At 49.3% G+C, this 25,364-nt stretch overlaps 2 protein-coding genes across 2 annotated transcripts in view; one reads left to right on the forward strand and one right to left on the reverse strand.

Annotated features, from left to right (window-relative positions):
• The window catches only part of LOC139055854 (proline dehydrogenase 1, mitochondrial-like), a 370,252-nt gene that overhangs the window by 163,058 nt on the left and 181,830 nt on the right, over positions 1-25,364 (reverse strand). The window contains exon 3 of the mRNA XM_070533417.1: positions 2,421-2,629. Within this exon, the coding sequence (XP_070389518.1) occupies positions 2,421-2,629 (209 nt within the window). The remainder of the gene's footprint in view (positions 1-2,420; positions 2,630-25,364) is intronic.
• Positions 21,757-23,526, forward strand: LOC135912165 (uncharacterized). The gene has a single exon (XM_070533419.1). The coding sequence runs from the start codon at positions 21,769-21,771 to the stop codon at positions 22,402-22,404; it is 636 nt and encodes a 211-aa protein (XP_070389520.1). The 5' UTR covers positions 21,757-21,768; the 3' UTR covers positions 22,405-23,526.

Consider the following 25,364-nt stretch of genomic DNA (forward strand, 5'->3'; position numbering starts at 1 on the left):
CACGAAAAAGAATGGCCTCACATGCAACAGATGAAGGCTGGTCATCAAAGAGAACCCTCCCGCTCTCAGTTGAACCGTCACTGACATTGGAGGCACGTGACAATGGAAATCTGCACGAGCTCGAAGACATAGACAACCTATAACATGCTCCCTAATCTAAGCAAATATAAAAAATGTGTTTTTCTTTATTCACCCAGGGGATCTGGAAAACCAACTATATCTCAGGCATATGACGCATAAAAATAGTTAAGAAAACTATTCCGTAAATATTTTCAAAACACACAATGAAGCTACAAAAAAAAATGCTGCACGTAACGAATAATGTGACCCACATGCTCCCTAAATGTCAAATTGCTGCCGTTATTCAGGCATCAGGGAAATTTTGTTAGCATTCAAGATATCGCCTTGAGAAAGGAAGAAAACAAAGGTTTACCAATTTTTATTTTATTCACCCCTAATTATGCCACACAGTTCATTTATTCCTGTACGTCATCCAATTACTGCACATGATCCCCATTTCTTTGGAACATGAGCTCTGCATTTCGTTATCTCATATTACACAGTGAAACATGCACATAAGTATTAAAAAGGAAACCAAACTGCAAACACGATCCATCTGACTGCGTGGCTCCGGGTAATCTAGGCATGGTCATTGTCGAACGCAACTGCAACACTGTGCTCGACCGCGGCCGTGCTTTTGTTCGGCACGCTCTGACGCTGCCGACAGGCGGAGGCGTGGCGTCCAGAAGAAGGCGACGGTGGCGCCATCTGGATTTTCAATAAAAAAATGCCTCAGCGCGGAGCTTTCGTTGGACCCACTCTCCCAATCTAGTACACTCTACCAAAACTGCCAAAAATACTTATAGACTAGTTCGCCAGTCAACAGAAGGCCAATCCGAAGCCTGTGCTTCCCATCATTCCCATGATGGTTGAATGATCGCAGCGCCAGAGTTCCCTCTAGTTATACTGTGAGTATTTGGAAGCAAATGTGATCAATTTCTCTCAAGTGTACGCACTCCTGTATGCAGAAGCGAACTCGCAAATGACTTAGGCGACCGTATTGGGTATGGGCAAACACTCGCTCAGTATTCTTGTGCGGTAAGAATGTTTTCATTCCTCTGCGTATCTTCATCGTGAAGCAGCTACTTGTAGCAATAAACACCCTTTTTTGTATGTTCACACTGCTGTGTGCTGAGCCATTTGTTGCCAAGAGCATGCTTAATCCCAATACCATGTGGTTCTATGTAAAGGAACTCCAGTAAAAATTTTAGCTACTACTCACGTACGATTTCTTCTACATATTCATTCAGCCACATTATGCGTAAGTGGCCAGCACTGAATACTTGTCAAGAAACAGCTAAACTTACTTTAAGCACTGCTTATTTAATTTATGCATTTTCAAACAACTGCACTAGTTTATTCTATTGAGCTGTGCTTCGTCATTATCTATGCAGGACTGTAGCCAAATAGGCCCTTGAACAAAACGCTAATGCATATGGACAATAGTTGACTCAACACAAATATTGCGTGAAACACGTAAATTGTGTTTTTTTTTTCAGCTTCAGTAGAAAAATATTTTTGGGGAGAAAAGACGTCAAGGCTTCATTCTACTGTCCTACAAGACAATTCCAAAATCGTACTGAACTTACAATTTGCGCTTATTCGGCTACACTCCAGTAATTCTGTAGCACTGGGCAATGTGCACCACTGAACATTTGGGAGTCTGTGCAAGATGTTGACTGGTTATCACCCAAATAACCTTTCACATGTGGCTTCTCCTGTGTTACATCTATCTGTGCATATACTATACATTAAATATGAGCTGCAATGCAGCAGCCGTGGCCACAACGGTGCTCTTGAGAAAAAGAGGAAAGCAATTTTCCATTCCTGCAATGTCATCTATCTGCTTCGTGGAGCAATAATTCACTGGCCCTGTGAGCAGCACAGACGTCCTTAGGAGCAGCATGCGTCATCGTGGCGCACCCCTGCTTTAGATTCGCAACTATTCTCTGTTTTCCTCTCTCTAGTTTTTTTTTTCATAATCAAGCAATAGCTGCATGGTGGGCCAGTTCCTCCACAAGGAAAACAGATGACCAACAGCAGTGTGTTGCAGCTCATACTGAACGAGATAGTACACATGTTTGTCAGCTGCACTCGCTGCTGCAATGACTCTTTTCAGGTGCAACTGGAGGGAGCAATCTCACCCCGTGAATTTTCCTCCTCATGGCCCATCAATCCAAGTGAGTGGAAGTCTGCATTTTTCAACATCAGCCCTGTGCTCCTATGCTCTCTCATTCTCTCTAGGTGATATTTTTTTCCCTATTTGTCACTGATCGTACTGTGTCCTAGGTGGACACCTCGTTCCCCAGAAAACACCGGTATTCGCAGGTTAATGCACGCAGAGGTTGGCCATCCCATACGCCATCTCAGCCTCTCTGGCCTCCTGCTCGGAGAGGTCCTCCTCGGCACTGTAGTCGAGGATGGCCTTGACGCCAAAGGACCGGAGGCGCTGCAGGAGGGGCTGGATGGATGATGCCGACTCGCCACCCACAAAGTGGCCGTAGAAGGTGTTCCGCATTAGTGCCCGAAACATCCGGCGGCCTAGCACACGCTGGCCTAGCCGGAGGAGCTGCACAAGTGAGAAACGACAGCAATATATTGCAATGCACGTTCTTTTGCAGAACATAATGTACGTTAGCTTGGTGAATTCATGCATGGTACAAAACTACCTGTGATAGACTGACCCCTGCAACTGGACGCTTGGTAGACAGGCCTTCAAAAACAAAATGGGCATAGTAGCAGGGGTGGCGTCAGAATTTTTCGACAGGGAGGGCTCCCACGACAAGCGAGTTCCTTCAGGGGAGCAGGGAAGCGGGGAACTTAGGCGTTGTGTTTTGACTATGTTTAACTGGGCTGAAGGCCATCTAAACCCATCAGTGGGAATAAGCTATTCTAGCATCACAGTAAGATTTAAATTAAAATTTAGCGTATTTACACAGCAGGGCTTCTGCTAAGAAAATGAAAATTTATGTGATACATGGTACAGCACATACGTAAAAAACAGAATTAAAGAAAAGAACAGGTACTCAGCAAAAATAAAATACGATCAGTTAACTAGATCACAATATAGCTTCAGCAGAGTAATTTCACAAAAGGAGAGAGGACTAACACCACTAAGCAATATGCATATCAATTCCAACTTTGGTAAAGATGCGCTAGAATAAAAAAAAAAATTAATACACTTTTGTGGCGCCGATTGGTAATCCTAAGCGCTGGAAATGGGAAAAAGAATAACGAAAAGGGTACATGGGAAAAGAATAACAAGAACAAATAGAAGGGAGGAGAGAACTGCAAAAATTGAGCACACAACAGGAATTTAACTCAATGTGACATTTGGCCATACAGTACAGCAGGTTTCACAAATGCACATAACAGCTCTCCGACTATTAGACTGTTCACTACACAAGTTATGAAGTTATGCCACCGACATGGCCTGGAACAGCACCCTATTTGGAGTGTCTTTCAAAGTGATAACAGGGAAGGTTTTGTCACAACCACAGATGCCAATGCCTGCGCTGTGACAGTATTTAATTATTCGATGGTAAAGCGAGTGTTCTAATACTGGTATAGGTGTCGGTCCTATACCCGTGCCGCAGAGATACGACGGGGTATCATTATACCGGCATACTAGTGCAGACGTATACGTCGATTAGAGGTGCGCAACATCAACCATGCTGACAGCGCACTTAAGATCTATCTTATTGACAAGAGATCACTCGACCGCAGGCACAGCTAAGTCACTCAGACGGTTATTTCTCATGTTGCTGCCAAGATAAGTCTTCAATCTTTGAAGGCACGAAAACATGTGCTTGCAAGATGATGATGATGCCAGTATTGCCAGGGCGATAACTCCTAGCTTGTGCAGTTCTTCGAAGGTTAGCTTATATTCTCCCGAGACAGTCACCAATCGCAGCAGTGTCTCAATCTTGCACTTCCTTTTGGCTTCTATGCGCTGAAGAAGCTCCGTTTAAACAACTTGCACTTCACTTCAACGCTTTCGATGTCGCATGCATAGTGCTTGGCAAAAAGCTTGAGCAAGGACTATGTCCGTAAAATTCTCACTCCGGAGGTGGGGCAGGTGTAAATTGGGGGGGGGGGGGGAGGAGGTGACGCCTCCTTGTGCCCCCCCTGGCGCCGCCCTTGCAATGAAGCCACGTGAGATACCACCCAGTATTACGTCTTATGTGCCTTTCACGTTCATGTCGACAGACATATTTGCTGCAAATAAGACAAACACACACAAAGGAAGACACAATGACACAATTGCCGCCCGTGTCCTCCTTCTCCGTGTCAATGAGTCTTCCATTATGCATGTGTCTTATTTGTGCCAAATATGTCTTTCAGCAAATACCAACTAGGCCAAGAAGCAGTTCTCTTGAATTTAGGTCCATGTCATTGTGCACGCACTACAACATATTGACACGTGTACTTGTCTTTATCGGGCGACACGTTTCACCGCCTAACAAATGTTATCGTACAGCGCAGGACACGCTTGCATATGTGGGAAGTTTCTGGAATGTTATCAATGATTCCATCCACTGTCTGAGACCGAAACTTGTGTAATCTGATTGCATGTGTGCGCGACGTGAATAATGTAGAACTTTGTGGAAGGCGTGCGGGTCCCAGCGATTAGTCTGGAACATTCGACGATTGATGTATAAAAGCCGACGCGCTTGACCCGTTGATCAAATTTTCGCCGATCGCCGACTGTGTTCGCCGCTCTCGTTGTACCTTAAATGTAGCCTGTTGTTTTGTGGGCACAGGTTCGCCCAATAAAAGCTAGTTTTGTCTTTCACAGTATTGCTACTGCATCCTTTGACGTCACGACCACATGACATCTGGTGGAGGTGCTTTGCGTTCATGTACCAGACGCCCCCCCAAAACCGTGACCCGCCAAGCCTTCACGTGGAAGGCAACACCAACGTCGCCAAGAACCAGTGAGGTAGCCGCAGGCTGCAATTACTACCCCCGGAGTACGGACTTTTGCCTGAGACGACCAGGAAGATTGCACCAAGTCCACCCCAATGGCAGCCCCAGCGTCCCCCGTCGTGCTGCAGCAGCCCAGGGAGCCTCGGACGTTCTGCGGTTCAACGTTTGAGGACCCGGAAAGCTGGCTTGAGACGTATGAGAGAGTCGCTACATTTAACAACTGGAACAGCGACGACAAACAGCGACATGTCTTCTTCGCATTGCAAGACGCGGCCAAGACGTCGTTCGAGAACCGAGAAGCCACCTTAACGACCTGGGAGATGTTCCGAAGCGGCTTCCTGCAGACATCCACAAGCGTCGTGCACCGAGAACGAGCCCAAGGGCTATTAGAAACCCGGGTGCAGCTACCTAATGAGACAACCGCGATCTTCACGGAGGAAATGGGCCATCTATTCCGCCATGCCGACCCTGAAATGCCCGAGGAGAAGAAAGTCCGCCTACTCATGCGTGGTGTGAAGGAGGAACTTTTTTGCCGGAGTGGTACGAAGCCCACCGAAGACCGTCGACGAGTTTCTTCGCGAGGCCACCAGCATCGAGAAGACACTCAAGATGCGAAACCGGCAATTCGACTGCCGCACGAACTCGACAAACTACGCCGGAATTCAGTCACTGGCCACCGACGACCTACGCGAGAACATCAGGGCAGTTGTACGAGAGGAGCTTCAGAAGATCTTCCCTTCATCGCAACCTCAAGTGGCCTCAATTGCCGAAATTGTCAAAGAAGAAGTCCAGCGATCGCTGGGAGTTCCTGAGGTGCAACCTCAATTACCGCATCCGCAGCCAGAAGCGATGACCTACGCCGCCGCCGCCAGCACGCCCACCCGTCGCCCAGCGCAGCTACCCGAGGAAGACAGACGTTTGGCGCGCTCCCGACCCCCGCCCGCTCTGCTACCACTGCGGAGAAGCGGGTAACGTAAACCAACGATGCCCATACCGGGAGATGGGCCTGCGAGGTTTCGCCGTGAACGCTCCGCGCCCGCAGCAAGGTGAACGCCCTCGTGACATCGCCGACTACCTCGCCGCTACTCAGTGGAGCTCTCGACGACCGTCGCGTTCGCAAATCACCAGGCCGCTACCTGTCGCCGCAGCGCCGACCATACACTGGCCCAGCCCGGGGCCGGTCAGCGAGCCCATATCCGGAAAACTAAAAGCAGCAACCGATGGAGGTGCGGTTGCTGTTCGTTGAACTGACGAAGATCCTCCGCCGCCGACGAAGACACCGAAGAAACTACCTCGACGACATAACAACGACGACACACCGCCATCCCGACGAAATCTGGAAGCAAAAATACGACGACGAAAGACGACCTGACGACGCGACGTTTCAGCTTCAGTTCAACACGACGCAGCCGTGATCCGACGCCGAGACCTAGCTGCAACGCCAGACAAAGAACCACCGACCTCGACGTGCTTCTCGACGGCCACGCAGTTACCGCCAGGGGCCGATTACTCCGTAATGAGCGGACACATTGCCGCCCAGTTGAAGAAAGTTAAAACTGCATGGGAAGGCCCTCACATTCGAACCGCTGGAGGACACCTCATTACGCCGACTGGAATCTGCACGGCAAGAATTACCGTTCATGACCGGACTTACCCAGCCACCTTCGTTATCCTCCAGCAGTGTTCACGAGACGTCATTCTCGGCATGGACTTCCTGAACCAAGTAGCAATCATAGACCTGAAGTCAAAATCGATAACGCTGTCGGAAGATCAAGCGATACCGCCGGGGAGCTCTCGTAGTCACCACGCCTTGAGTGTGCTCGAAGATCAACTGAGCATCCCGCCTCACTCGAGCATTGTTATTTCGGTCGGCACAGAAATACCTGCTGACGTAGAAGGCGTCATCGAAGGCGACCAACGTCTACTGCTCGACCGTGAAATTCGCGTCGCTAGAGGAATCGCTCGACTGCACGGAGGAAACACGAAAGTGTTGCTGACAAACTTCAGCCAGGAGTTCAAGCACATCAACAAGGGCACGACGATCGCATACATCGAGGAAATTCTGGAAACCAGCAATGCGTTTGTCCTCTCGGATTCTGCCGCATGTACCCCGACGACCGTAGTTCCCGAACCAGACTTCGACATAAATCCAAGTCTCCCCATGATTAAGCAACAACAGCTGAGAAGCTTACTTCGACGATACAAAGAATGCTTTTCGACGTCATCAAGGATTTGACAAACGCCAGTCGCAAAGCATCGCATAATAACCGAAGAGTGTGCTCGACCACTCCGCCAGAGCCCCTATCGAGTTTCTACACGAGAACGTGAGGCTATAAGGCTAGTCAACGAAATGCTGCGCGACGACATCATCCAGCCGTCCAAAAGCCCGTGGGAATCTCCTGCAGTCTTGGTGAAGAAAAAGGACGGAACCCTACGTTTCTGCGTCGATTATCGTCGTCTGAACAAGATCACGAAGAAGGACGTATACCTCCTACCACGAATAGACGAAGCATTGGATCGGCTCTGCAACGCTAAATACTTCTCGTCGATGGACCTCAAGTCTGGCTATTGGCAAACAGAAGTCGACGAAAGAGATCGCGAAAAGACGGCCTTCATCACCCCAGACGGCCTCTACGAGTTCAAGGTTATGCCATTCGGACTGTGCTCGGCGCCTGCAACGTTCCAGCGCGTCATGGACACGATATTAGCAGGATTGAAGTGGCAGACCTGTCTCGTTTACTTGGATGAAGTCGTCGTCTTCACCGGAAATTTTGACGATAATCTCAGGCGGCTTGCGACAGTACTAGAGGCCATCAAGTCATCAGGGCTCACTCTGAAGCCGGAAAAATGCCGCTTCGCTTACGATGAGCTTCTGTTCTTAGGCCACGGAATCAGTAAATCTGGTGTCCGTCCAGACCCACAAAAGACAGCTGCCATCGCACAGTTCCCGCAACACATCGACAAGAAGGCAGTGCGTAGATTCCTTGGCATGTGTGCCTACTACAGGTGCTTTGTCAAGGACTTTTCATGCATCGCTGAGCCGTTGACACGTCTAACTAAATGTGACGTTGAGTTCAAGTGGGAAATGCCGATGGCCGACGCATTTGAAGAACTCAAACGACGCATGCAGTCGCCGCCCGTACTTGCGCACTTCAACGAGTACGCCGAAACAGAAATCCGTACTGACGCCAGTAGCCTATAGACCTCGCTGCCGTTCTAGTCCAGAGGAGAAGCGGAGTCGAACAGGTGATAGCTTACGCCAGCCGGTCGCTGTCAAAAGCGGAAGGCAACTATTCTACGACCGAAAAGGAATGCCTCGCCATCGTTTGGGCTACAGCGAAATTTCGCCCTTATCTTTATGGCAGGCTATTCAAAGTCGTCAGCGACCATCACGCGTTGTGATGGCTAACGAATATAAAGGATCCTTCAGGACGACTGGCGCGGTGGAGTCTCAGACTACAAGAATACGACATCACTGTAACCTACAAGTCCGGACGAAAACACTCCGATGCCGATTGCCTATCACGCGCCCCCATTGACCCGCCGCCGCAAGATGACGAGAATGACGACGCCTTCCTTGGAATGACAAGCGCGGAAGACGAATGGTCCGAAATACCAGGTATTACCTCACAGGAAGTTTCGGCTGTAATTGAACCACTTACAAAAAACAAGTCGAGTATGGACTTTGAGTTACCCTGAATCCTGGTGTAATTCGCAACTTTCACGGCCTATAGGGGGCGCCACCTTAAATCCAACATGGCTGTCCGAGAGATTAGGAACTAGAGCAGTCGGTGCAGTGCTGCGGTCGTCTTGCTCAGTGGCATGTTGTTTCGCGTCGTCATGCTGAAATGCCTCTTCAATTTACACGCCCGCTGTCGTTAGGCTGCGTAATGGCTCATATTGGGCGAGCAGAACCCGGGATTCGAAGCCAGCTTCGCTGATCATCTTGTGTGTTGCGGCATAAAAGCGTGCACGTCGACGTCTGTGACTGTTGAAGGCCTTTGCATAAAAACTTCGCGACTTCGAAGCAAGCCACATGAGCTGTGGTTTCAGTTTTACCGCGACGGTGTTATTAAGAGAAGTGACCGTGCTTTTTATTTGCTATTCTATTAATTTGACCTCTTTGAGTGGGTACCATGAACTTTTATACGGTGTGGTGCTCTCTGCAAGTTGCTACTTAGACCGCTTGAATAAGCCGCCGTGTCGAGAAAAAAAAAACCTTCCTGGTGTCGCGCGACCGAAGTCATTTACATCGACGGCGTGAAAAGCAGCCCTAAAGCAGCGTTTTGTGTGCGAAAATTTCTTGTCTAGTTATCCCTGCCTGTGTTCACAAAACTGTATGTTGAACGTCATAAGTAAACAAAAAACCATATCTGACTGCTTTCGCGAGCTAATACGATAACCGTTCACCCTTGCAATTTGGTTATTGCGCTTTATGCGTGCTGTGCGAGCTACAGTCTTACGGTAGTTTTACAGCCTGCATGAGTCCTACCGCGTCTTGCCTATAGACAGATCAAGCGATACATTGCCGACATTTACTGGTCCGCGGTAATGATCGCTTCATTCTTCCAGTTATCTTTATAAAATAATATACACGCAGATCAGCTGAGGGTTCACTACGCAAACACTGAACAGTAGTTTAGCGCTTGTTGGACTAGGATTTGTTACTTTACGAGTGCAGTCATGCGCACCTGTGCAAACGTTGCAACCGCGCATCGAAGTGGCAGACGAGGTACGAATTCCAGGTCCCTCTACGCCTGAGTCACTTTGCTTCGATGCACTAATGAGAAACTCGTCTCTCTGTTCGAAAATGGTGGAATGTCAAGCCGGCGTTGCAAAGCACGAATGTATGAACAAGAACAAGAAATTTTGAAGCAGGTACAAGGCTTCAGGGAGAATGTTTGCGCTCCAACGTAGCCGCAAGGGCATGAGTGGCAAGAACGCAAGCATCAATCATCCTACAACACATATGAGTTAAAATTGCGCGTTATTTCTTTCACTGCACATAATATAGGTCTATGCCTGCGTCTTTATGGACGTGCGTCTATTCGTGATTTCAAGTGCTCGGAATTGTCACTCATCTGTCGTATTCCAAAAAAAAAAGTCCTCCGGCATGAAGTGCGCACTGCAAACCTTCATCGCTTCTGTGAAACCTTTGCCGATCTGCAGCTTAATAATCAATTTCTTCTTCATGGACGCAGCCGGTGGGAATGAGTGAAGGCTCACATCACCAACCGCATAACTACCACTCGGCACCCATTGCGGCACGCAGCAAATACGGTTACTTCTATGTTTGCTCATTCTGAGCATGTTAAGTGTCCTTCAGGATCCCACGGGAGCTTTGAACGCGTTAAAACATCAACCAAAGGGAAGGAAAAGCGTAGACAACACCAATACGCTACACGAACGGGCGGCAGCCAGCGGCGAGTATAATCTTTCGATTATTTCCGGCCGCCGCCGCATGACGGCGCCACCGTACGTGAAAGTTGCGAATTTTGAACTACTTGCAGTAAGTCGAACGCGAATGCCATATCTATCAGTATTTCACAGTGATTATCATTTCGGCTTCGGGCTGTGAATGTTGACCAATCCACCTCGGGCAGGTTGAAATCGCCTGATAGGATTATTTTGTCCCCAAGCCTGACTTGTGTGTTGTTAAAAACGGCCAGCTGCAGTGCAAGTTCGCCACCCAGTTACAACTATGGAGGCAACATTCCGGGAGCGTCGACGCCAACCTCTAGCCGCGGCGTGACTAAATCGACTTTGTGTCGGGGAACAAGACGCGCATCCCCCACTCTCCGTCGCTTCAGCTAGGATGCGTTCGATGAAGCAGGCTTGGTGCTGAAACCGCCGCCAACCTCTAGCCTCATCGCCGCTGTGACGGAATGAGTTCGGCGGGCCAACTATTGTTACCAAACGCCCCAACGCGGACCTGATCTGCTACGGGTGCGCGAGTTGCCGCGGAAAAGCCGACGGACGCTCCTTCCCACGCACCGACCGGGACGCAGGACAACGCGCTACCCGGAACGGCTCCGAGTTCTACGGGGACCCTCTGACGTCGGCTCCGGACCTTCGCACCTATGTGTATGCGTGTGCGTGTGTAAACCGTGCCGCGGAGAGGCGGCTAGTTTGCGATGACTAAACGAACGTTCGCGTCACGTTGTATCGGGAGAGGACCCGAGTGTTTAATAACCGCTGTTGTGCGGCTGCTCAGGTCACTCTCTCTCAAGCAGTCATGTTAGACTGAAGTACTTTCTCAAACAGTCATGTTAGACTGATATAAATACTGTAAATAAACCCTTATTCCTCGTTCTCGATGAGAAGCAGTCCTTCCCTTCATCAACGTCCTCAGCGTGGATAAGTTGGACGTCTGCATAGGCCAGTTACCTTCTAATTCATGCCCGACTCTAATATTGACAACGGATCACGAGCGATGGGATTGAGCCCCAATCCTGACAGTGTCTAGATACTTTCTTAAGTTTTTGAGGATGCCAACATCAGAACCAGGAGGCCTGTATATAGCGCCTATAACATACCTGGCGTTACCACAGTACACTTTGCAAAAGACAGCCTCGACACCAGGCACATCAGGCATTTTTTTTTTCATGTCTTTTGTTGAAAAGAATAGCCACCCCACCACCCTAACTCTCGCGGTCTTTTCTATGTACGCTGTATCCAGCGGGCACAAATTCACTGTCATAAATGGACTCGTTTAACCACGTTTCAGTGAGGATGGCTACATCAATGCTATGGGTCAACAACAATGCATCTAGCTCAGTAACTTTGTTTACGACACTTCTGCAGTTTACATCAAGTACTTTTAGTGACAGTGCGTCATGCTTCTGCCGTCAATTAGCCCTTTTGCTTAACTTATAGCGTGAATCAGTAGTTTCGTTCCACCCGAACATGACGGCATCCACGCTTAGTTTATCAAAAATTAGTTTCACTTTAGCGTCCTAGAGGCCATCTCAAGCCTTAGCAATAGCGGGCCACACTAAAGAATTTATCATATGGCAGTGGAACTGCGCCAGTTTTCAGGGCGAAAGGCCCCACTGCAGCAATTTATCGCGACACAGTCGAACAAACGACATGTTATATTACTACAGGAAACTAGAACTGAAATTTCGTCATTTCCAGGTTACCGGGCTATCTCGGCAACCGGAGAGGGCAAACTCGGCCTGGCGGTCCTAGTTGCAAAGAAGTGTTCCTTTCAAGAGCACAAATTGCAGTTGGGCAACACGAGGGCGGAGGTAATCCTTATCGAAATGATTCCCAGCAGCTGGCTGACCACAGCAATTCACGCTTAGTTTATCAAAAATTTGTTTCACTTTGGATCCGTATTTCCTTTCATCAGCTGATGTGCCCCACAATGTCTTCCTTATTTCTCTTATCCTGTAGGAAAAGTCTTCCGAAAGTCTCGCCACATGTTTACCTTCCCCATGCTCTCGCTGAACCCAAGGGCTTCAAGGGCGCCAGTGGTGCCTAAATCGACTGCTGGGCAGATATCTTCACATTCTAGTAAAACATGCTCCATCATTTCCCTAGCTTTACTGCAGCAGCCACATGCTTCTTCTTCCTTTTTATATCTCGCTTTATAGGTGCGTGTTCTAAGGAATGTCGACCTCGCTTCGAAAAGTAATGAGCTTCCCTTTGAGTAATCATGAATTGTTTCTTTCCTGATTTCGTTTTTTCCTCGTAAGTAGTTACTCGTGGCAGGTTTCCAGAATTTGAACCATATATTTTCTCTCGGTATATTTCCCATTTACTGGCTACTTCGAAAAACGCCAGGGGGCGCCGAGTAGTGCGGACGCGCAATCATCGGCTCCTGCTTCTTCAAATGATTTTGGTGAATTATATGCGAAGCATATTACTAGAGCTCAACCCAGCTCCTCAGGCGCGGCGGTGTCGCCTTCAATACCACGTGACACCGTGACGTCACGACAGAGGAGAAACGGGGCTCCAACTCGCGCCGTCGCTCGCGGCGTCGCCTTCAAGGCTCACCACGTGACACCGTGACGTCACGACAGAGGAGAAACGGGGCTCCAACTCCCTCCGTCGCTCGCGGCGTCGCGGCGGTATATAAGCAGCTGCGCTTGCCTCTGCTAGACACTCACGAGGTGAGATGCCTCCTGGAGACAGAGCTGCTCGTTGGAATGAGAAGCGAAGGTTGCGGCGTGCTACAGAGACTGTTGCTAGGTGGCTTTGCTACGGCGCAGCGACTACGCGCCCCGCATCGGACGCGGTGAGCGTCGAGCAACGCAGCGTTCGGCGCGACAACGAAATGTGCGCCTGAGCAAGCGCCGCACGCCTGAGCCGACGCCGACGACACCGGCTTCTCTGCGACACGAGCTCCTTAACGCTGTCGCGTTAAAATAAAGGCTAGTATGCTTCGCATCCTGGGCTTAACCTTAGCTAAGCCACAGCCAGTTTTTTTTACCAAATCCTGGAAAGTTGAAGTTGTGCATCATTCAACGCAGTATGTAGCAAGAAACCAGCTCATACCGGACTCTTGTCGATAGGTGAGCTTTTCGACAATTTGAGAGACTTTGAACTACCGACCAAGGTGTTCGTCGGCTCACCCTACCGGACGCAGCCCAGCGTCGGCGCGGCGTCCGTGGTAAGCCACGGCCTACTCGGCCTTGTGGGGCGAAATGCCTGAAGTTAAGATGGTGGAAGGGGTCGAGATCGACCCCGCCGAAGCAAATTGCCCGGGCTGGACCCACAGCAGTGGGCAGAAACAAGAAGGCTCGACCGGAGACGCCGAAGTCGACGGCCAGCACGGCCACCCAACCGAGCGCGATGAAGCAGATCGTGAACGCCTCAAGACTCCCAAAAATGTCTCGGGACCATATACGCATCATCGTCAGACCAAGAGGAGGCCTCGACGTTAAGAAAGTCAGTACGATTCGATTAGCCCAAGCTTTGGCCATGGCGGCGGCCTTAGCTCCGGACGAAGTGGGTGAAGACATCATCTGCGCCAACGCTGCTCAGAACATTCTGGTCGTTTCTACGCCGGTGAGGAAGAACGCGCGTGCCTACGCGTCCGTTTAGCAGATACACCTCAGGGAAGGCAAGTACGATGTGGCAGCTGATTTAGCCGCCTCGGACAACACATGCAAAGGAGTCGTTCGCGGGGTCGACGCCGACTTCAGCGACGTTCAGCTGCGGACAATGATTGTCAACCGTCGGAATCCGAAAGCGCTCGAACTGAGACGGATCAAGACTACTGTATGAGAGTGCCGAACTACGTCATGTGTGGCGCGGGCATGCTGCCCTGCACGCTATACAGAAGTCAAGTGGAAGTGTGTTACAACTGTGGCGATTTGGGACATCGAGTTGATATGTGCCCGAACCCAAGCAGGAAGAAATGCAGGGGATGCGGTGTAGCCTCCCCAGTCGAAGATCATCAGTGCACGCCAAAGCGTTCCATCTGCGGGGGTCCTCACCTCACTGCGGACCGCAAGTGCAAGCAGCGATTCCAGCTGCCCTACATAGTACGACAAAGACGACGACGGCGCAGGCGATCCAAGATGTCACAGGCGGCCCAGGAAGTTCGTTAACGTGACTCCAGCTTGACAAGCGCGCCTGGACGTGCGCGTTCGCTGACTCCAGCGGATCGTCAACGCATCCTCTCCAGAGGGCGCCCCCGGTCTCGCTTCAGGGACCGCTCCCACTCCAGAGGACCTCCCCGCTCCAAGGGGGCGTTCCCAATCTCGGACGCGCATCCAGGAAGGACCTGGACCCTCATGGGCGGACCGAGTGTTATAGCGTGACGTCGCATATCACTGCGCAGCAAGTGCGCGCATTTCTTTTGTACGGATCACGTGATCCCTTGTATATATATATATATATATATATATATATATATATATATATATATATATATATATAAGTGCACTTTGAAATAAACGGTCATCCTTTTGCTTGTTGGAATGCTGCCTGTTCGCTTTATTACACTGGCGACGAAGATGGGATCCGCCCGCTTCCACTAGCTCAGTACGGAAGCAGTACCACAGACGATCGGCAGGCGACATCCATGGAAAGGAAAGCGGCGGCAGCCATGACCCGGAACGGATGAAATCGTCGGTACCACAGCAACGAGCCAACGCAGTCATCGGGAAAAGCGAACCGATAAGTACACAGTGTCAGGATTGGGGGCTCAATCCCTTCGTCCGTGGTCCTTTGCCAAGATTGGAGTACGGCATGAATTCGAAGGTAGCTGGCCCATGCCGTCGTCCAACTTATTTACGCTGAGATCGTTGATGAAGTGAAGAACTGCTTCTCATCGAGAACGAAGGGAAAAGGGGTTTATTTACAGAAATTAACTCAGTCTAACATGACTGCTTGAGAAAAAGAGTAACAGTCCCACATGACTGCATGAGAGAAGTGAACCAGTCTAACATGACTGCCCAAGAGAAGTGCGTCCAACATTCGCACAACCACAGTTTTTATACACTCGATCCGCCGGTCCTACGACGCGGCGGCTGTTCGTTTACACATCACCAACTCGCAGCTGCTCTGAAGACCAGTTTACAGACACAAAGGCACACACATTCCGTACACAGAGGCAACCGCACGGGGTGCCGTTCAGGGAAACTGTCGTTGTCGATCGCGCGTCGCTCATTGTTCCGAGCCACTCCGAACCGTGAGAAGCACAAAAATAAGTAGTTCCCGCGGCAGCTTGACCAGGCGGGTCAAATCAGCTCCGCGTGGAATCATTGTCCACACACCGAACTCGTCCCATCACAATGTCGAAGGGGCTGGAGGGAGGCGGCGGATTCCAGCGCAAAGGTCGCTTCTTTGAACGCCTCGCAGCTGCAGCGACGGAGAGGGGGAGGTGCGCGTCTTGCACCCCTTGTCGTAATCGGGTGGCAAGGTGGCAATCTTGTTGCGCAACTCGCCGTTCTTGACAGCGCCTCCATGGCCCGAAAAGTCTCGACTGTCTAGCGCTGACAACCGCTAGGCAGGAAGAGAACGGCTGCTGGTCAGGGGGGGGATTGATGTCTTGGCTCGCAGCGACCACCTGTGCATTGATGTCACCGCCCCAAAACATCCAACAAGGACAGGCAACTGCAAAATGAACCCCACAACACGGCTCTGCGCCGAGATGACGTGCATTGGCTCTCACTTTAGACTCGCTAGGCTTCAAAAAAAACAACAACATAAGTGCAGAAACAAAAAAAAATGCTGCATTTCACTATGCCAATTTCTGAAGCAAATTCCTGCTGACAAATTCAGCAATCAATGGAGGGAATCCTGCTAAATGAGAGGGGATCTTCTTCGCTTAATAAAATTAACACTAGTAACCCTAAAATTTAGGCGGGACCCTCAAACGCAGAATTCAAATTAGCCTGCTCAAACCATCCGCATTGCTATGCAACTTTCCCTTCTTATATCTAACGGAGAAGTTGTACTCTTGGAGAGTGAGGCTCCATCGGAGCAAGCGGCCGTTTTTGTGTGACATTTGATTGAGCCACGTCAGAGGACAGTGGTCGGTCTCGAAGATGAACTTCGCTCCGTACAAGTAACACGACAACTTCTGGGCGGCCCAAACCAAACAAGCGCATTCCTTCTCTGAAGCGCTGTAGGCTTCCTCTCTTACATTTAGTTTACGGCTGGCGTAGAGGATAGGATGCTCCTCGTTATCGTCGCCGACTTGACTAAGTACCACGCCCATACCTCTGTCGCTTGCGTCGCATTGAACTATGAATTCCTTTGTGTAGTCTGGCGCGCGAAGCACAGGGCGAGAAACCAATAGCGTTTTCAAACTTTGGAAAGCGTTCTCTTTGTCCTTATCCCAGAGTACGTTACTCGGTGCTCCCTTTCGGAGGGCGTCTGTTAATGGACTTGCCAATTGCGAGTAATTCGGAATGTACCGTTGATAGTACCCCACAAGTCCCAAAAATGAACGAACGTCCGTTTTCGTGCGCGGCTGAGAAAAATCTCCAATCGTAGCTATTTTCAGCTCAGCCGGCCGTCTCATGCCCTGACCAACAACATGGTCCAGATAAGTAACCTGCGAACAACCAAACCTACACTTTTCCGCTTTCATCGTTAAGCCGGCTTCCCTCAACCGTGAGAACACCTGTTTGAGGTGCTATACGTGTTGTTCCCAGCTGTCCGAAAAAATGGCTACATCATCAAGATAAGGTAAGGCGAACTCCTGCAAGTCTTTTAGGACAATATCCATTAACTTAGAGAAGCTAAACGGCGCGTTCTTCAGCCCGAAGCTGAGTGCGAGAGGGCGAAAAGTGCCTACAGGCGAGATGAATGCAGCATAGCGGCTGGCACTTTCTGAAAGGGGAACTTGCCAGTACCCCCGCACGAGATCTATAGTTGAAATGTATTTAGCAGCGCTAACTCTTTCAATTCGTTCCTCAATGTTGGGTATCGGGTACAGCTGATCCCTAGTGATCGCATTTAACTTCCTGTAGTCAACACACGGACGAGGGTCCTTGTTAGGGGTTTCTACGAGTATTAGCGGTGACGTGTAGTCACTCTCAGCGGGCTCAATAACTCCCAACTCTAGCATGCGCTGTATCTCTGCCTCCATAATCTCTCTCTGTCTTGGAGACACTTTGTAAGGTTTTGATCTTACTGGTTCGGTAGAGGTCAGCCCAATTTCATGCGTTATCAGTTTGGTTCTACCCGGCCGATTGCTGAATCTGTCGAGAAATTCCCCTAACACCCCTTTTAGCTCATCTAGTTGCTCGGGTCTTAGAGCATGCGAGCTTACCGAGTGTTCTACTACTTCTTCTAGGCCGATTTCAGAGTTGGAGGTTGCCCTATACTCCTTAAACTTGGTACCAATGCCATCCGGCTCTTTGACAGTATAGTTAACGACTCCGCTCCGCTCTACATACGGCTTCATCAAATTACAGTGATATATCCTCACTTCCTTCCTGCGACCGGGCATTCTCAAAGCATAGTTAGTTTCTGAAAGTTTGTGCAACACTTTAACGGGCCCGTCCCAGTGAACTTCAAGCTTGTTCTTTCTTGAAGGTTTGAGGATCATTACCTGGTCTCCGGCGTTAAACGTACGAAGCCTCGCATTCTTGTCGTAATAGAATTTGGCGTTCTTTTGAGCTAGTGCCATGTTCTTTCCGACTAGTTCTTGGGTTGCGCTTAGCCGTTCCAGTAAATTTAGCACGTATTCAACCACGGTTGGACTCTCCCCTCTTTCCTCCCACATCTCTCTTAACATTCTTAGTGGAGAACGGAGTGTCCTCCCATACACTAGTTCTGCTGGTGAGAACCCTGTCGCTTCATGTGGAACCGTTCGCAAAGCAAACAAAGTTGCCGGCAGACAGTTCTCCCAGTCCTCCTTGTGCTCGTAACAGAGCGCACGCAAAACTCGCTTAAGCACCGAATGCCACCTCTCTACACTGTTTGACTGAGGGTGATAGACAGAACTGTGTATTAACTTTACCCCGCACTTTTGCAAGAATGTGGAAGTCAGTGCGCTCGTGAATACTGACCCTTGATCTGCCTGAATTTCGGCTGGAAACCCAACTCGTGCAAACACTGTCAAAAGCGCGTCTACTACTTCAGTGGAGCTGAGCTCTTTCAAAGGGATTGCTTCTGGAAACTTGGTAGCCGGACACAGCATGGTAAACAAGTACCTGTAGCCTGATTTTGTTTTTGGAAGAGGCCCTACCGTGTCTATTACAAGCCGTCTGAAAGGCTCTGTTATTAAGGGCACTACCTTCAGTGGAGCTTTCCAAGTCTCTCCTGGTTTACCAGAACGCTGGCAGGCGTCGCATGATCTTACAAAGTTTTCTACATCTTTGAAACAGCCAGGCCAGTAGTATTCCATAAGCAATCTTTCCTTTGATTTGTTTATGCTTAGGTGGCCGGACCACCCATTTCCATGACAAAGACTCAAAAGGTCCTCCCTATACTTAGTAGGTATGACTAACTGATCTAAAATCCTACCCTTTCGATCTCTGTAATGCCGATACAACAAACCTCCTTTCTCATGTATCGTTACGTTGCGCCTAGCAACGCCTTCTTTAGCTGTGTCACGTAATTTAGCTAAGCTCTCATCATTCTTTTGCTCAGCTGCCAGTGACTCTCTATCCACGCGTAAGAGTTGATCAAAGTTCTTTGAGGCCGGTGATAATAACGACCCTGTCTCGCTTGTGAGCGCGTCTGCATGCTCTTCCTGCAGGCTAGAACTCTGACACTCTAGTGCTACGCTCTCATTGAGCTGGTCAACTGGCAGGCTCTCCTCAACTGTTCTTTTGTCCCTCGGGCCTAGCTCGGATTCGGGTATTGAAGCTATCCCCTTTTCTGCTTCAGCTGTAGGAGCTTGAGCATTTTCAGCCGAAAGCGCCGCGATCTTACGAGCTTGGCCTCTGGTCAATGCCTGTACTATGCCCTCTCCCAGTTTGAGCCCTCTGTCACGCAGTAACTGATTCGAGCGATTCGAAAAGATGTAGGGATACTGCAGTGACAAAAATTTGGAAACTGCAGCCTCAGTCTCTAGCTCCCCGAATGGTCCACTGATTTTGACTTTGGCCATGGGCAGACACACGCTGTGTTCTTCTACAACCTGTTTTATCCATGCTACTTCTCCGGTGAAGTCATCTACCATCACGTAGGACGGATGGACAATGTCCAGCGTGGCGGCACTGTCTCTTAGCACTCGGCATGGTTTTCCATTAACTTGCAGGTCGTGGAGATATGGACTTAAAAGTTCCATATTCTCATCCTTTTCCTCCACGTAGGAAAAAACTACGCTAGGCTTCTCGCAGTTTACAGCTATATGTCCCAGTTTGTGGCATTTGTAACAGCGAATTGGTCTAACAGATTCGAATTTTCTTTTCTGTTCTTTTTGTGTGGTTTCTCCGTTAAGTTTCTCCTCGCTCTTTTCTGCGGGCTTTTCCGCCATGTCTACAGGCTCTGATCGTCTCGTTTGCGCACCCTTTTTGAACGGAAATGGTTTCCGCGGTCCATTTCGACCGTCCCAGTTTCCCTCCTCGGCGTTCAACTTTCTACGGGTTGCGTACTCTTCGGCTAATTCAGCCGCCCTTTCCACAGTGTTTACATTACCTCTGTCTTGCACCCACAGTTTCACAGCTTGGGGGATGGTTTTGTAAAACTGCTCTAGACACATGCATTCAATGATCATGTCTCTGCTGTCGTACGCTTCCGCGCTTTTAAGCCACTCGACTAGGTTGGCCTTTAAGCTATATGCAAACTCCGGATAGCCCTCGCTATCTTTCTTGCCTGTGCTCCTAAACCTTTGCCGAAAAGCTTCGGCTGAAAGGCGGTATTTCTTCAGGAGACTAGCCTTAACTTTTGCATAATCATATGCATCCTGCACACTCAATCTGGCGATTACTTCCGCCGCCTCACACGGCAACATAGACAGCAACCGCTGTGGCCATGTACTCGGGCCGAAGTTCATCTTCTCGCAAGTCCTTTCAAAATTGCTTAGGAACAAGCCTATGTCGGTCCCGACCTCAAATGGCTTTAATAGCCTGTCCATGCGGTACGATTCTGCCTCACTTGATCGTCCCAGAGCGCCTTCACTTCCTTGAGACATCTCCAAACGTTTGCTTTCAAGTTCCAGTTGCATTTTTCTTAACTCGCGATCTTTATCGCGTTCCTCCCTTTCTTTATCGCGTTCCTCTCTCTCTCTATCCCGTTCCTCTCTCTCTCGTTCTTCTCTTTCTTTTTCCCGTTTCTCTCTCTTTTTGAGAAGTTCCAATCCCATTTCAATATCTTGCTCACTGGCCTGATTGGAAATTAGCTCCAATAATTCCGATTTGAGCATTTCCTTGCGTACATCTAGGCCCAGTTCCTCACCAACAATCAACAACTCGTCTCTCAGCAGTGTCCTTAACTCCATGACTGCTGCTTTACTGCCTTGATTCTGCTCTCTAAATCTAGCTAGGAAAACACAACCTAGCTAACACACAACAATCTAGCTTCCCTTCTGTTCTAAACAGAACAACCACAAAATGAAGCCTAGAGAGTCAAAGCACAAACCAAGCACTCACCGCAGATACAGCACCATGTCGCAAAGTCCATCTCACCGCTGTCAGCCAGTTGTCAGGATTGGGGGCTCAATCCCTTCGTCCGTGGTCCTTTGCCAAGATTGGAGTACGGCATGAATTCGAAGGTAGCTGGCCCATGCCGTCGTCCAACTTATTTACGCTGAGATCGTTGATGAAGTGAAGAACTGCTTCTCATCGAGAACGAAGGGAAAAGGGGTTTATTTACAGAAATTAACTCAGTCTAACATGACTGCCCAAGAGAAGTGCGTCCAACATTCGCACAACCACAGTTTTTATACACTCGATCCGCCGGTCCTACGACGCGGCGGCTGTTCGTTTACACATCACCAACTCGCAGCTGCTCTGAAGACCAGTTTACAGACACAAAGGCACACACATTCCGTACACAGAGGCAACCGCACGGGGTGCCGTTCCGGGAAACTGTCGTTGTCGATCGCGCGTCGCTCATTGTTCCGAGCCACTCCGAACCGCGAGAAGCACAAAAATAAGTAGTTCCCGCGGCAGCTTGACCAGGCGGGTCAAATCAGCTCCGCGTGGAATCATTGTCCACACACCGAACTCGTCCCATCACAATGTCGAAGGGGCTGGAGGGAGGCGGCGGATTCCAGCGCAAAGGTCGCTTCTTTGAACGCCTCGCAGCTGCAGCGACGGAGAGGGGGAGGTGCGCGTCTTGCACCCCTTGTCGTAATCGGGTGGCAAGGTGGCAATCTTGTTGCGCAACTCGCCGTTCTTGACAACAGTCACTTCACTGTAAATGGCGCGACTAGGGAAGCTAGACGAGTACGACGAGAAGGATCAGAATTTTGAATCCTATTTAGAACGCTTCGAGCATTTCGTCACAGCAAACGATATCAAAGAGGAAAAGAAGCTGGCCGTATTCTTGAGCGTGATAGGACCACGAACGTACGAGGTGCTGAAAAGCTTGCTAGTACCCGCCGTTCCTGGGGATAAATCCTTTCAAGAGGTGACAGTGCTGTTACAGAAGCACTATAGCCCAAGCTGTTCGGTCATCGCTGAACGTTGCAAATTTAACAGGCGAGCCCAAGAAGAACAAGAAAGCGTCGAGGACTTCATAGTGGCCTTAAAGCATTTAGCAAGGAAGTGCGATTTCGGTCTGTTCCTGCAAGACGCACTGCGAGACAGATTAGTGGCAGGCATAAGACGCGAAGAAACGCAACTCGCCTTGTTTGCTGAAGAAAATTTAACCTTTGATAAGGCGTGCAAGATAGCCTTGGACCGGGAGCAGGCTGCGCGACAAACGGCGTTACTGCAGGCAGAAGGCAAGGAAGCGGTGCTGCATGCCATGGCGATAAGAGGACAGGGAATTGAAAAGAAATGGAAGCTTCGGAAGTTCAAGGACGGCAAGCGAGCCTGCGAAAGATGTAGCTAAGCGCATACCGCTAGTGTTTGCTGGTATAAGAATGTCCAGTGTCACAGCTGTTCACAAATAGGACATTTACAGATGTGTCCCAGTAAGCGCAGAGAACTAACGACTGCGAACGTGGTGGACTGCTCTGATAGTGACTCTGAATTAGATGTGTACCTAGTTATTAATACAGTGCATTCTGGATATGAAGTGCAAGTAAATGTAGAAGGGAAAGATATTTGCATGAAGATGGATACGGGAGCTGCTGTAACCCTAATTCCTGAGAGTGTTAGGCTGAACGCATTTCCTCATGTCAAGTGCGAGCCATCGCGAGTAACGTTAAGAGCATACACTGGGGAACCCATTCCAGTGAAGGGGCAATGCAACGTTTTCGTTTCCACCGGAAACCAGTCTTTGCGACTGCCAGTTATCATTGTCAAAGATCACGGCAAACGGCTCCCGTTGCTGATGGGGCGAAATTGGCTCGAGAGACTTGGACTTGACTGGAAAAGTGTGTTGTCTGTAATTGGAAGCGACGTTAGCAAAGTGAAAGCAGTGAAAGAAAAGTTCCCAGGGGTGTTTTCTAAGCAACCCGGAGTAGTAAAGAACTATGAAGCAAGGATAGTTCTAACTCAGAACTGTACGCCAGTCTTTGGCAAGGCCAGAAACGTTCCATACGCGCTACGAGACAACGTAGAAAGGGAGCTGGAAAAGCTGCAAAAAAGGGGCGTTATACGCCGCGTGAATCAAAGCGATTGGGCAACGCCAGTGGTTGTGATTCAGAAAAAAGATGGCTCGCTGAGATTGTGCGGAGATTACAAAGTAACAATTAACCCCGTGCTAAAGACCGACCACTACCCATTGCCTCGACCGGAAGACTTGTACTCTGCCATAGCGGGTGGCAAGGTGTTTTGTGTGTTGGATCTTTTATCCACGTATCAGCAGATTCCGCTTACTTCCGAGTCCAGACCACTGCTAACCATTAATACGCATATAGGACTTTTCGAGTTCCAGCGCTTACCGTTTGGGGTAGCCAGCGCGCCAGCCATTTTTCAGTCCTTCATGGATGAGGTGTTCAAGGGCATACCGCACGTGGGATGTTACATATATGACGTCATTGTGTCGGGGGGAAAAAACGTCAGACTGCCAAAAGACGTTGGAACTAGTCTTGCAGCGGCTTAATGATTACAACGTGACTTTGAAAGAAGTGTCGTTTTTTTTTTTTTGAGAACACTGACTTATCTAGGTCGCACTGTGTGCGCAGACGGTATCTATCCCACGGAAGAAAAGATAAAGGCGGTCACGGAAGCGCCAGAGCCCACTTGCCAAACTGAGCTAAAGGCTTATCTAGGCATGCTAAACTTTTACGCAAAGTTTTTAAGCAACATTGCCTGCGTGGCAGAACCATTGTTTCCAGAAGAGGGTTATAGCGCCGAAAAAACACAACACAGAGCGAGCGAGACGGGACAGGCGCAACTTCCAACTGTTTATTCACCGCGTATGCGAATGAATATAAGGACAAAGATGGGCAGCAAGAACCACACATGCGCACGAGGTTTTTACATAAAGCGGATAAAGATAGGTTAAGTACACACGTATCTCACGCCGGTGTATCTAAAAAAGCAGTTTCATTCTTATAAATGGCGATAGATGGGGCGCTAACACAATCGCTACAGTTTCTTTTAATATAGTAGGCCTCCAACAGTTCACGGGCAGTCTGGTCCTTACTTCTGTTTAAAACCTTTGCTTCATTCAGCCTTGCCACACACTTGATCTTCCTTTCTTCTCCGCAGGCTTTACAATGATGCGGCAGATGGGAACCAGTGCCATTTTTTAAATCGCGATTATGTTCCGCTAATCGGTCATTAATACAACGGCCGGTTTGTCCGATGTACTTCTTTCCACATGTGAGAGGTATCTGATATACAACACCCACGGCACACTTAACAAACGGGGCTGCATGTCTCTTTTTACAGTCAGTTTTGTTTACATTGTCGGGGTCAGTTTTAACGCACAAACCAGCCAGTTTCTTTGGGGCGGAAAAAACCACAGGAACCTTATATTTTGCCGCTACATGCTTCAAATTGTGCGCTACCTTATGGGTGTACGGGATGACAACCGGTCTACTTTTGCTTTTGGGGACGACATCTTGGTCGCCCTTCTTTGTACTTTCTTTATACCATTGTATACCATTGATACCATTGTATCGTCTGTTGCGCAAGGGCGAAAAGTGGTTGTGGACCCGGGAGTGTAGCTACAAAGCTACGAAGTGAGCTACGAAGCAGTTACTTGTCAAGAGTACTGTGCTCACTTTTTACGACGTAGCGAAACCAATTGCTCTGTCGTGTGATGCTTCGTCGTATGGGTTGGGTGCTGTTCTTTTTCATGAGACTGCAGAGGGACAAGAGAGACCAGTGGCGTTTGCATCCAGAACACTTACATCAGCTGAGAAGAACTATGCTCAGGGTGAGCGGGAAGCATTAGCACTGATGTTTGGGTTAAAAAAATTTCACCGCTACTTGTATGGAAGAGAGTTCACTCACACAGACCATCAGCCACTGCTAGGAATATTAGGCCAAGACAAATCGGTGCCTCCACTCGCCGCAGCTCGAATGCAAAGATGGGCAATTACTTTGGCAGCGTACAGATATAAACTAAGATATCGGAAAGGAAGGAACGTTGAAGTGGCTGATGCCTTGTCCAGGCTACCACGGCCTATTGTAGCGGCCGACGAGCCTCCCGAGTGTCTCTTGCTTTTTGACAGCATGCCATTAAAATCCGATAACGTGGCTAAAGCTACCAGACGTGATCCCACCTTGTCTCGCGTGACGCACTTCATTCTAAATGGTTGGCCTTCGCAGAGCTCCGAAGAGTTGAGACCATTTTATTCACGTCGCGATGAGATATCAGTAGAGCAAGAATGCATAACATGGGGTTCAAGGGTGATCATACCTGATAAGCTTCGGCTAATGGTCTTGCATCAA

Source organism: Dermacentor albipictus, chromosome 2 (genome assembly GCF_038994185.2).
Source record: "Dermacentor albipictus isolate Rhodes 1998 colony chromosome 2, USDA_Dalb.pri_finalv2, whole genome shotgun sequence".
NCBI classification, from domain to species: Eukaryota; Metazoa; Arthropoda; class Arachnida; order Ixodida; family Ixodidae; genus Dermacentor; species Dermacentor albipictus.

What these genes read in the sequence shown, in the direction of transcription:
- LOC135912165 (XM_070533419.1), top strand. Translation starts at nt 21,769, where the DNA reads ATGGCGCGACTAGGGAAGCTAGACGAGTACGACGAGAAGGATCAGAAT.